Source organism: Ovis aries, chromosome 8 (assembly GCF_016772045.2).
Source record: "Ovis aries strain OAR_USU_Benz2616 breed Rambouillet chromosome 8, ARS-UI_Ramb_v3.0, whole genome shotgun sequence".
In the NCBI taxonomy this organism is placed as follows: Eukaryota; Metazoa; Chordata; class Mammalia; order Artiodactyla; family Bovidae; genus Ovis; species Ovis aries.
In genome coordinates, this window is record NC_056061.1 from 79,151,392 (window position 1) to 79,163,654 (window position 12,263).

The window sequence follows — 12,263 nt, forward strand, 5'->3', positions numbered from 1 at the left end:
ACAGTGTTTGGGGTTCACTGATAACACACCTAACTTTCCACTTAAATGCTCGCTTTTAATTTGGTATCGGTTATCTCACATTGCATCAAGTGACAGAGGAGGCATTTTGCTAGCAGCATCTCCTACTTCATCTAGAAAAAACTGTATTCACCATCCGATTCTCTGCAACCTCGGGCAAAATTCCTTTAGAATAATCAATCGTTTATAGAGGACGGGTGCCCTTTCGCCTATGCAGATCTCGTGCGTTCTGGGCACCGCTTCCCGCCGCGCAGACAAATGAACTCATTGTCTGCACCACGCCAGTCCCCCCCGGATTTTATGCAGCGTGCATTTCCTGCACCGAGAAGCTGGCTGCAGGCGTGCTTCCCTCGTTCCCCTGCCCCCGCCCGAATCTCAAGCTTTTGTTTCTAAAGGTTTTCTCCCGACGCTATTAAAAATGCTTGCGCACATCGTTCCCAAATAAGTGACCAACTAGGAAGTTTTCTGGCTGTTAACCTCGAGGCCAACGTCCAGTAAAGTTTTGAAAAAAAAATCAACTAAACCTCGTGTAAAGAGGCCAGTCCCTATGGAAACAACGGAAACGCGGATATTATAGCCTAAACTTGCCGGGAGGGGGGTGGGGGCGGGATTTGGGTTTTTCTTAAGATCAACGCTTTGCAGTGGCCCCCTCCCCCCGCAGGGCTCTCCAAGGGGCTGCAGCCCGGATTCCCGCAGCGGCGAGGAGGTGGTGTGTGGAGGGGACCGGGCGGGGGTTGGGGTGGGTAGAGCTGAGCCCGGCCTCCCGGCGGCGACGCTCTGGCCCGCCCGCGCGCGCGCACGCTCGATGGTTCCGCGCGACGGCCCGGACCCGCGCGGTCCCGACGCCAGGGGGCGCGCTGGCCGGCGCCGCGGATCCCCGAGCTGCGCGGCCCGACCCGCGTCCGCCATATTGGATGCCGCAGCCGCCGCTGCCAGCGCTTCCTCCTCCGTCTTCGCGGCGCGCCGCTGGTTCCTACGGGCCCCGAGCGGCGGGGAGGCGAAACAGGAGCCCGCCGGAGGAAAGAGGAAGGAGGGGGTGGAGAGAAGTCGGGGACCGGGGCTGGAGGGTGGAAGCCCGAGACCGAGCGGGGCGGAGAAGAGAAGGCGCCGCGGCCCGGCCCCCCCCCCCCCGCCCGCCGCCGCCGACCCGCCCCGGCAGCGCCTCTGTTCCCCTGCCCGGCGCTCCGCCCGCCCTAGCGGCCATGCCGGGGCCTCGCCGCCCCTAAGGGAGAGCCCTTCCCCTCCAGTGCTTGCCTCGCCTTTCCCCTCGGCCCGGGGGGTCGCAGCGGCCCGGCCCCCCCCCCCCCGTCCCCGCCGCCGTCGGCGCGCCCGCCCCCTCACACCCCCCACCCTCCTCGCGGCGCCGCCGCCGCCCCCGTCTCGCTCTCCCCACCCAGTGCGGTGGCCGCCGCCTCTTCCGCCGCCGGGCTCCGGGCCTCCGCACCGACAACATGGAGGCTGTGAAAACCTTCAATAGCGAGGTTGGTATTGCAGTCTTCGCCTCTCCTCCCTCCGACCCGCTCCTGCCCACGCTCCCCACCCCGACCTCCGACCCCCGACCCGGGACAAGGCCCGCCGCGGGAGGGCTGGGCACGGGCCCGCAGGGCTTTCTCCAGGGTGGGGCGAGCGGCGGCCTGGCCGTGCCCGTGGGGGAGGGGTGTTGCTCCGTCCCGGCGCCCCTCCCCCGATCCCGGGGTGGTGGTGGGGGCGGGGGAGGTTCCGGTGTCTCCAGCACCTACTCCCGAGTGGCTGCGGGGGTGGAGGGGGAGGCTACCGGTTGGGCCCTCCCCCGGAGGCTCCCGACAGGTCTCTCTGCGGGTCAGTTACGCCGAGGCCTGGCCCGCCCACCTCTTTTCCTGGGCCTGCGGGATTTTTAACTTGGAGGCCAGGCATCCCCGCTTCAGGCCTTCCCCCGGTCCTTAATGAGGCAGGCATTGATAGGGGTGGTAGGGTTTGGAAGTGCTGGAAAAGCACCTCCTGGGATGATCATCTGTGGTCACATTGCAAGCAGTGTTTGTTTATAACCGAGATATCGTTGGCTAGGTAACCTGCCAACCGGGGACTTAAGCTTAAGGGGGATGGTTGGTCGGGAAGCGAGGTTATTCTGCAAATTTTTCCTGTCCTTACCTCCCCCCCAACCCTCCTCACCGCCAACTCTTCTCACCATCACGACATAAAGCAGGAGAGCTGTGCATGCCGAGAGGAAAGATGCGGGAGAGGCATTTCCCATGGGCTCCTTCACGTGTCATACATAAGGCTAGATTTTAAATAAGCAGCTGTTCGGTGTTCACTATTTGATTGAGTTTACTAGTCTGAAGGGAGACACGTTTTGATAAAAATAGTCGTGTCCGACTCTGATCCCATGGGCTGCCAGGCTCCTCTGTCCAGTCAAGATTACTGGAATAGATAGTTACTTCCTTTTCCAGGGATCAAACCCGGGTCTCCTGCATTGCAGGCAGCTTCTTTACTGTCTAGCCACCAGGGAAGCCTAAAATATTTTAAAACCTTTTAAACACTCTAATATGAATAGGCTTAATTATATTAAACAAACATTTAACAAGTAGATGTCTGCACAGCTTATCCGTACTTGTATGCCTTAGATACAAATATTTTAATATGTTAATTAGATTTGCATCCATTTTAAGAACTTTTCATGTGGAGGCACTAATACTCTGTTCAATATAGTCTAATAGTGATAGCCTAAACAATTTTTCTTTTCTTCCCTGCTCCCTCCCTCCCTTCTATCCATCCCTCCTTCTTTGGAGAATTAGCATTTGAGAAACTTAGAAGAGGCTAAAAGTTAGATCTAACAGTCATGTGAATTAGACTTTCCGTATTAAAGCAGATAGCCGTGACAGTTATATGAAAAAAAGCCTTTTTTTGGAAAGGATTTTCATTTGAATACAAGGTTTTCTTTACTGCTTTTTGATACAGATTTGAGTGTAAACTTCAGAATCTTTTCCATTTTATTTATGAATTTATAGCTGATAATTTGTGTCAGATTATAAAATCTGCTTTCACTCCTTGTCCTTAAAATCTGAAATAAAAAATAAAGATACTATATGTTCCAATTTATTGTTGATCATTTCACAGCTCTGCAGGGGAGGGGGGGAAAGTCTGTGTAGCTTTTTTGTTTGCTACATGTAGTGTTACAGCACTAAGTAGTGGTCTTCATTTAAATTATGTATAAAAAAGGTTTCTCCTATTTCCTTCCAATTATTTGATTTACCCTAGACCTTTTTGATGGGTGTCTCCTGTTTATTTTGGGGGTTCCTAATATGTACCCTGCATTCCCAGCCCTCCCTGCCATGTGATAGATACGAACAAGTGGTCAGTAGACTGTGGTTGATCACAATGGAGCAAGGAGGAGTAGAAATGTTACAGTTGGTTTTTTAAATTTCGCTATTGACATTAAGGATAAGGAGCCTAATATTTACATGGCTAGCTTGATGTTTCAGCTCTTATCTCATCTACACAAGAACTTGAGATTTGTAGTGGTATTCCCACTGTAGTTTATGGAACACTGTCTCCTTTCCCTTTATTTTTTTTTCCCCTTATATATTTTCAAAGAACTTAAACCATCTTTTACTCCCTTGTTTACTAATATTATGCTTACACTTCTGGAAATGGGGCTGGTGCACAGCATAGTTACAGAATTGAGGAAGAGAAATACATTTTGAACAAGATTGAGAAGAATGTACTTTTTAAGAGGGTACTCAAAACTCAAAACAGATAATTTTTTTTTCCTGATTTTTGAAAAAAAGTTTCTGTGACTATTTGTGCTTGCTAGTATAGTAAAAATTTGTTGTTGAAAGTTAAGTATATAGTGGGAAATAGTTCAATAATATTTTTCCATTAAATCATATGTTATGAAGTGCAAAAATAAAAAAGGAATCTGAATTACAGGATTAGGAGTCAAGGATGTTTTAGAATGTTTCCTTAAAATTAATTTGGCTTTTAAAGGCATTTATCCTTGGGCTGAGCCCAACAAAACTTTCTCTGGCAAATTTAAAGTTATCTTTGAAGCATTGAATTGTCAAATGCCACGTACTTTATAAGGCAACACAATTTAGCTGTAAGCATAATGTTCAAAATATGAAATGCTTAGCTTTTATGACTTGCTTAAAAAACAAGCGAACATTGGCTTAAAAACAGAAATGTGCCAGGGATTTTTAAAGTTAAGAACATAGGTCTTTACTCTGAAAATTGTGGATAAGGTTCGGTCTGAAAATCTGACCTTCTGCATAAGGCTAGGAAGCAGTCATGATTGGCGTGTCCTCCTGCCTGCCAGCCTTCCCTCCCTTTTTGTCAGAGGGGCTTTATGGCCTCCTCACTGCACTTTCACATTCACTGTCGGAGGATCTTTCTTTGTGTGTGGTAAATTCCTCTTAATTATCATCAGGTAAATGAGATTGAGGCTCAGGAATTGATATTTAAGTGCCCTCTGTGCTGGTTTTGTGGGAAAACTTTAATTTCCAGTTAAGCATCATCATGATGAAAGTTTAATCCCATGACCACTAATGTCAGTTCTGAAATGATGAAAGAATATTGTCCAGATTGATATATAGGATTCCCTAAGGGTCAGTGCTTGACCGGAGCAGTTAATTCCAGAAGAGTTATCATTACAAGGTATTGTAGTTGCTGCTGCTCAGAGATGGTGGCATTTACTTGTTATGATCTTTTAGAGCCCTCACCTCGGTTGGAAGGGTCTCCTGTTCCTCTGTTTAAATCTGTATATTCACGTTAGGACCACAATTGATTACCGGAATGCAGCAGTTTTACGTGAGTTGCATATCTGTACTCAGCCCTTAAGAATGCTTCTATATGGAGGTCATTATGGTAGGTTTTTTTTTTGTGTTTTTTTTTTTAAGAAGGAAAATACAAACGAAGTTCATAACCCTTTTCTTAGAAAATTATAACTTAATTGGCAAAGGCACTTTAGTAATATAGGAACTCTTAATATGTGGAAAATATAAGAATTCTTATATTAAGAATGTAAGAATCTGTTAACGCTTGTGCCTGTAAAATTATTGCAGATTTATTTTTGGCTTTACCTTCGTTCTTAAATTCTTTACTCATCTGTAGGATATCTGAATTATTAGTGTCTTTTGTTCTTAGGGTCCTTTAGTCGGATAGCTCACCCTTTTAAACTGTTTAAGAATGTAGACTTCTCCAGAGTCACTTTCACACCCAGTGTATTTTCCTCTTCTCTGCCTTGTCTTTGCACCAGTAGTGAAATCCCTTCTTTGTTTTATTCCATTTCCAAGTTTGTTATCGAGGGTGTTCATTTGCCTTTCTAGAGGACTGATAATCTTAGCACCAATATCTAGTAGTAGGCATGGGATGGTAGAGGACAGTCGGAAAGGTAGTGGGAATAATAAAAGCATGTGAAATTTGATTTTATATTTTCCCCTTGCAGTTCAGGAAGCTATAGCAGATTGCCTTTTTCTTTGATTTTCGTGTATCAGGGAATGTCTCTGTCTCTTGTGTTTTAACTTTCCAGGGGGAGTTTTGGTTAATTGTTTAACAATTAGGAGATTTTTTTTGGTTTCTACTTTGTGAAAATCTCTTAAAGATGTAGCAGTCCTAGTGTTAGAAAGAAAGGAAGACTTCACTGCCCTCTCCCTGCCCCAGAAAGAAAGGAAGACTTCACTGCCCTCTCCCTGCCCCAGGGTTTAGGTTAGGGATTCTCAGCCTGGGTTTTGTTCATGTTTTCGGCTGGATAATTGTTTGCTGTGAGGAGCTGCCTAGTGCATTGCAGGATGTTTAGCAGCAGCCCTGGTCTCTACCCACTAGATTCCCTTGTTGTGACAACCAGAAATGTCTCCAGATATTACCAGATGTCCCCTGGGGGCCAAAATCGACCATGGTTGAGAATCACTGATTTAGATCTCCTGTTAAACTGTCTTGAAACGTGTTTTTCCTTCTAATGATGACTGCGGTTTTAAGTAATTAGAAGTAATTTTCCCCACCAGATTATAAATTCTATGAGGACAATGACCACATAACTTCATTACTTCATATCCTTGGTACATAGCATAATGCCTTGGTATATGCCTAAATAAAGATTTCTCAAATGCATGGATTGATGATATAGTAGGTAGCTGAATGACTTGGACCAAGGCAGTTAACATTTTTGAACATTTGGTTTTCTCCGGTGTAAAATAAATGATTTGAGATTTTTAGGTTTCCTATTAGTTGCAAGATTTACTGACTAAATATGAAATTAATACTTTGGAGGACTTAGTAGGTATAAGCATTGTTTTGAGGGTCATTTTATGGAATTGTAGGTTTATAGTAGTTTAGATGGAAAATTTAAGATAAAAACTCTGCTTATGATTCTTCTTACTAAGGGGAGAGCAGGGAGGGGACTATTTCATTGTAAGTTCCAGTTAGGCTGAATCAGTCCTGAGTTTTATATTGTAATTATGCTATTTTCAAGCCCTTTATGCTTTGTTTTTTCATTTTAAAACAACATATGTTAAAAGTTTTTTTAATGAATAAAGTTAGAGTACAAGCATAACTGAGGTTGATAATGATTTGGGGGACTGTATGATTTAAGAGTGTTTTAGTCCTTTTCAGGATTAAGTATAAAATTTTTTGGCAGTGTTGAAATTCATGAGATATATAGTTCAGTCATTTTTATTTTAGGCTAGCAGCGAGTTTGTTACAGTTATTTTGATTGGCATTTAGGGGACAGTATTCCCCAGTCTTCTAAATAGTCATATTTTATGATCAGTTGCTCCTCTTTATTTAGAATTATAGTTGGCATAGAATTAGTGCTGATACTGCTGCTTGTACATGAAATTTTAGATATTTCTTTCTAGGGCCAGTTTTCCTGTTACTGGACAACTGCTAACTCGTAATGGTATGAGAGAATGTAATCAACCTTGACCTTGAACACTGGCTGGGCTCCTGAACTCTTCAGTGAGCTCATGTTATCTGGTTTTGTTTTCTCAACATCTTTCTCTACTCCTTTCTCTCAGGATTGTGCCTCTCTACTCCTGCTTGTACAGACTGCTTTCCAGCAGCATGGACACAAGAAGCATAGTAAGATGATTATAACCCACATAAGGCAGGCCCTTTGGAAAATAATTAGGTTTAAATTGGTAGTGAAATGATGTCTTGATTGTATGGGAAGTGCTTGGGAAGCAGAATGAAGTTGTCACTTAGAATATATTGGTAAGCTTAAAGCAAACATGTAGGGAGTGAGTTGAATTTCTTCACAAAAAATAGGTGAAGTGAAAAAAAAGTTGTACTTGCTAGTGAGCATCAATCATACCTAAACTCTTGTGCATTTACTTGCATTCTGCTCCACGTAATGTTTTGTAAAAGAAATATTACTTATGTGAGATGGGTAAATTGCTAATTTCTGAATTTTATGGTTGGAAATGAAATACATCTTATATTTTGAGGAAGTTCTTCAAACTATAAGATGGTTACAGATCACTGGCAGATACTCTATAGTATTGCAGACACAAGACTAAGTCAAATTTTGGATTTTGTAATTATAGAGGAGCAGATTTTGTTAGAGATACTATTATAAGACATAAATGCCCGTGAGAAATGTTACTTACCATGGCTTCTGATTCCTTGTCTGAATTAGTTCTCTTAAGGTTGGTGGTAAACACGATGCGTTTGGTCTGATTTTGATTTTATGCATTTGTTTCATCTTTCTATTTCTGCTGTACCAGTTTCTGATACACCTTGTTTTAAACTCAAGGAAGAGTATGTAAATATGCTGTCTACTGTAGGTCAGGAGATACATTAGGAACTTTGACATTGCTGTATTTAGTCAGAATGGGGAATAGAGATGATTTGTTCATGTTTTTAAAAAGAGTTTATGGCTTTTAATTCAATGTATGTTAAGTTCATTAACATTCTGCAGTTTAGTATAATTTGTAGAGGCTGACTTGAAAGACCTAGGATTTGATTCATTTTTTTATTCATTTAACCAGTACTTAATGCTTATTGTTTACCAGGCACTTTTCTATCTGCTAGGGTACAGTTGTAAACAAGACAGGCAAAAAGCGCACATCTTGGACCTTATGCACTTATAATCCTTTCTCCTTCACCTCATCAGCTTTGAGCGCAGTGCCCTTGCTGCAGAGCTAGTGCGGCTGCGCAGACGTTACTGACTCCGGGCTTGCTGCTTTGCTAGGGCCTGGGTGGCTGCAGCACTTCTCTCTAAGCTCAGTTCTGCCTGGTCCACTCTCAACATTCACTTTTACAGAGTCCAGGTTGCTTGTCTACTGTTCAAAATAATGATTGAGGGAGTAGACTTCTTAAACATGAATGTGATCTGACCTTTGCAACAGTGGGGAAGTAAGATAAGCAACAGTGTTTCATTTTGTACTAATTTGCCTATCCTATTAGATCTCCACTTGGTATTTTGGAATCATAACTGTTTTTAGAAAATATTGCTTTAGGGATATTTTCTTTTGTCATGATGTATTAGTTAGTCTCTGTGCAAATATTAAATAATTTTAAGTGGTGATCAAACCCTTATGAATTTGGAAGGATTGATTATTTTTATTTCTAAAACAAACTTTTCCTTGATTTAATTAAGTACATGAAAAAAAATTGGTGTCTCTTTCTCTTATGAACACTGTTTTCTGAATTTGATTTGATTCCTTGGGGCTCATTTGAGTAGCTTGTGAGTGCAGGGTGACAGTTTGGATTATGTATTTTATGATTTTGGAAACTTGGGAAATGATATAATGGTCTTTTTATTTTGGGTCACAGTATCTAAAAGATTGACCAGTACCCTTGAAACTAATACAAGTTTTATGTCAACTGTATCTTTTTTTTTTTTTTAAAGGTTGATGCTTTGGTTAATTACTTTCTTTAGTAATGTCTTGATACTGTAAAGTTTTCTGGTTTGAAAAAGATAAAGTTATTTGAATTTATTGAAATGGTAAAAAAAAAAATATTGGATAAGTTAAAATTTTTCCAAACCAAAACACATAGCAAATGCCTAGTTTCTAAAACAGCTGGATGCTGTGATTAAAAAAAAAATGTCTGGCTTGGGTAATTTTAAAGTACTTTTTATTCACCAAACATTTTAAAAAGTGAACCACTTTATAATATATGGTGTTTTATATGTGCTTGTTTTCCCCAGCCATTATTATGTTTCAGTGGATCTTAGGATAAACTTGTGAGAAAGGTAGGGTAGTTGCTGTCCTCATTTCCCAAACAGGGAATCTGAGGCCTGCCAGTGTGACTTTACCAAGGAAGTGCTGCTTGTGTTAGAGCTGAGACTGGAAGGACTGGGTCTCACTCAGCTCCTGGTTGAGATGTAAAGGACAGCCAGCTGTGTACAGGGGAGCCATCACTCAATTTTTCACAATTCTTTTTGCTGGTATGATGTCCAAATATAAATTAACAGTTCTTCCCCGCTTTTTAAACTTTATTTGTACAACTTCAGATTTACAGAAGAGTTGCAAGAATGATAAAGAATTTTTATATACACTTGGTCCTGATTTCACCAGCTAGTACATGTAATCATATTTGCTTTCTTATTCTCTTTGCAGTGCACATAAATGACTTGTAAATCTTCTTTCTGAACGTTTGGAGAGTAAATTGCAATTAATGCCTTTTATTTCTAAATATTAACTATTTTCTGAAAACAATCACAGTACAGGTATCAAAATCAGGAAGCTGATGCAGTTGTCTGCAGACCTCCTTCAGATTTCACTAATTGTATTAGTTAAGTCTTGAGTAGAAAGGAAATCTAAATCACATCACACTTGTCTCTCTGGTGTCCTTTAATCTGGAGCAGTTGGTTATTACTTTGTCTTTTATGACCTTTGATGATTGATGAGAATAGAATAGGCCAGTTATTTTTAGAATTCCCTCAATATGGACTTGTCTTCTGATGCTTCATGATTAGTTTCAGGTTAGGCATTTTTGGCAGGAGTAATCCAAAAAATACTGTCCTCAAGAAGCACACGATGTGTATCCCATTAATAAGGATGTTAACTTTCTTCTGGAAGGTTTTTGTGTTGTAAAATGTCCTTTTTCCTTTTGTAACAAATACTTCTTTTAAAAATGGATTTATTTATTTTTGGCCATGCTGCACAGCTTGCAGGATCTTATTTCCCTGACCAGGGATTGAACCTGTGCTCCCTGCAGTGGAAATGTGGAGTCCTAACCACTGAACTGTTAGGGAATTACCTGCAACAAATATCTTATGGGAAGTCATTTTTGAAACTATACAAATAGCTTGTTACTCATCAAACTTTCACCCTTTATTTTTTTAAGCATCCAGTTCTTGCTCAGATGGTCATTTTCTGAGTCTATTAATAGTTTTATCGGCCTCCCACAACAGCTTTTCCTTCTCCCCATTTGTGTATATATATGCATGTATGTATACATGTATGTATGCATGTATATATGAATTCAAAGATTATTTTTTATTCATTGGGGCCTTTTGATGTCAGAGCTCCTTCAAGCTGGCTCCTGCGTCTTCAACATGTGCTCATCAGGTTTTGGGTGTTCACTTTCTTGTGTAATAAAATATTCCCACCCCAACTCTAGAACCAGCCATTTCTCTGAGGAACCTTAGTTTCTTTTGGTGGTTATTGAGCTAGAAACTGTGTATTTGTCTGGACATGCTTTTATATATACATTATATCAATATACAAGCAAATTTTTTTTGTCCATCTGCCTCTTTAAAGTGCCGTGAATTCATCCTGTCTCCAGTAACAGTTCGACACTGTTCACTGGTTCGTTCTAGTCTTCCTCCTTTGCAAATCTGTAGTTCCTTTCTCTGTAGTGAGAAAACACTAGTTTCCGTTGTCCACAATATATCTATGTATTTGATCAATCCTAAAATACACAGAAAGTAGTTTCAGAGTTGCTAACCCATGTATCTCAAAACAAGCCTATTAAGTAGAATTGAGTATTTGTTTGTTCATCTTTTTTAGCCCGAGGGTATAGAGTCAAAATGCTGCGTTCAAAGTTGCTTGGTTAGTTTTTTCCCTCCTAATGTAGTCTTGCTATTCCTTTGAAATATAATTTAGCTTCTTTTTTTTTCTTTTTCTGTTTGTATTCCATTTTGTTTTTTTCTCCATCCATTTTTATGTTTTAGTATGTAAAATATTAAATGTAAATCAACTATAATCCTTCTTTACTTATTAGCTTTGGCATTATAACCATTTATGCTCTGGTTAAAAAAAAAAACAAACAGCCATTTCCTTGGTATTCTTCAAATAAGCTAAAATTTAGAGATTTAGACAGTGGAGGTCTTAAGTAAAAGATGTTTCTAGTAAGATTTTCAGTTCATAGGTGAAAGTAAGTTAAAGCTTTCATTCTCTCTCTCTCTTTTTTTTTTTTTAATTTTTGGCTGTACTGCCTGACATGCAGAATCTTAGCTCCCTAACCAGGGTTTGAACCCTTGCTCCCTGCAGGGGAAGCATAGAATCTTAATCACTGGACTGTCAGGAAAGTCCCAACTTTGGTTTTCTTTTGAATGAAATCTCAATTCACAGCGTCAGTAGACTTTCTGTAGAGGGTCAGATGGTAAAAATTAGGTTTAATGGGCTACTTAAGGTCTCTTTTTCATAATCTTGGTTTTTTCACAATTCTTTTAAAATGTAAACCAATCTTGGCCTGAGGGCCTACAGAAATGGGCCATGGGCCATACTTTTTATGACCCTGCTTTAATCTGAAACCTGAGAACTTGGTTAATAGTGTGCTATTTGCAAATCAGAATTATAATTGAGCTTTATAAGCCTTATTTTAACATCAAAAACAGAAACAAAATACTTTTAAAAGCTGCCTTAGTGAAAATATTTATTCAACATGGTTTATTGAATATCTGCCACCATGTACACATGTGCAGACACTTACTCTAGGCTTTAGAGATGTAAGTGTACAAAACAGACCCAAAAAAAAAAAGCCTCCACCCTCGTGGAATTTGTACTAAGTTTTTATGTGTGGGTGTGTACTGGAAATGCATGTTTCTTATTTTTCTGCACGTAGTGACATTGAGCAACTAAATTTTTTTTCATATTAACTGCAGAGTGAGCATTCTTTCTTGAAAACGTGACAAAAAATGCAGTCAGGGGGGCAAACTTTGAAAAGCTTCGTTTGTTTCTTCCGATCTCCCATTTATGCCACTTTCATTTTGTAGCTACACTGACTCATTAAAGGAAGAGAAGAGAAACCTCATTAACTGGGCACAGACCTCAGGCCTCATTTAGCGATAAGGACACATGTATTCTCCTTGGCTCAGTGGTAAA

The 12,263-nt window shown here is 40.9% G+C and overlaps 2 protein-coding genes across 18 annotated transcripts in view; both read left to right on the forward strand.

The window, feature by feature from the left end:
* The first annotated feature begins 925 nt into the window (after positions 1-925).
* Positions 926-1,244, forward strand: LOC121820206 (actin nucleation-promoting factor WAS-like). Its single transcript, XM_042253666.1, has one exon. It carries the CDS (start codon positions 933-935, stop codon positions 1,242-1,244), a length of 312 nt encoding a protein of 103 aa, XP_042109600.1. The 5' UTR covers positions 926-932.
* SCAF8 (SR-related CTD associated factor 8) overlaps positions 926-12,263 on the forward strand; it is a 218,490-nt gene continuing 207,152 nt past the window's right edge. For 14 of the 17 annotated variants that reach the window (XR_009601677.1, XR_006060662.2, XR_009601676.1 and 11 more), the window contains exon 1: positions 926-1,499. Coding sequence is in view for 8 of the 17 variants with exons in the window: in XM_060419857.1 (XP_060275840.1) it covers positions 1,470-1,499 (30 nt within the window). In the remaining 9 variants the exon portion in view is untranslated. Of the gene's footprint in view, positions 1,500-7,004; positions 7,069-12,263 lie in introns of all 17 variants that reach the window. The other 3 variants (XR_009601680.1, XM_012183179.5, XM_060419860.1) reach the window with 1 other exon arrangement.

Coding starts and splice junctions, on each gene's coding strand:
- LOC121820206 (XM_042253666.1), top strand. CDS start 933: ATGCCGCAGCCGCCGCTGCCAGCGCTTCCTCCTCCGTCTTCGCGGCGC.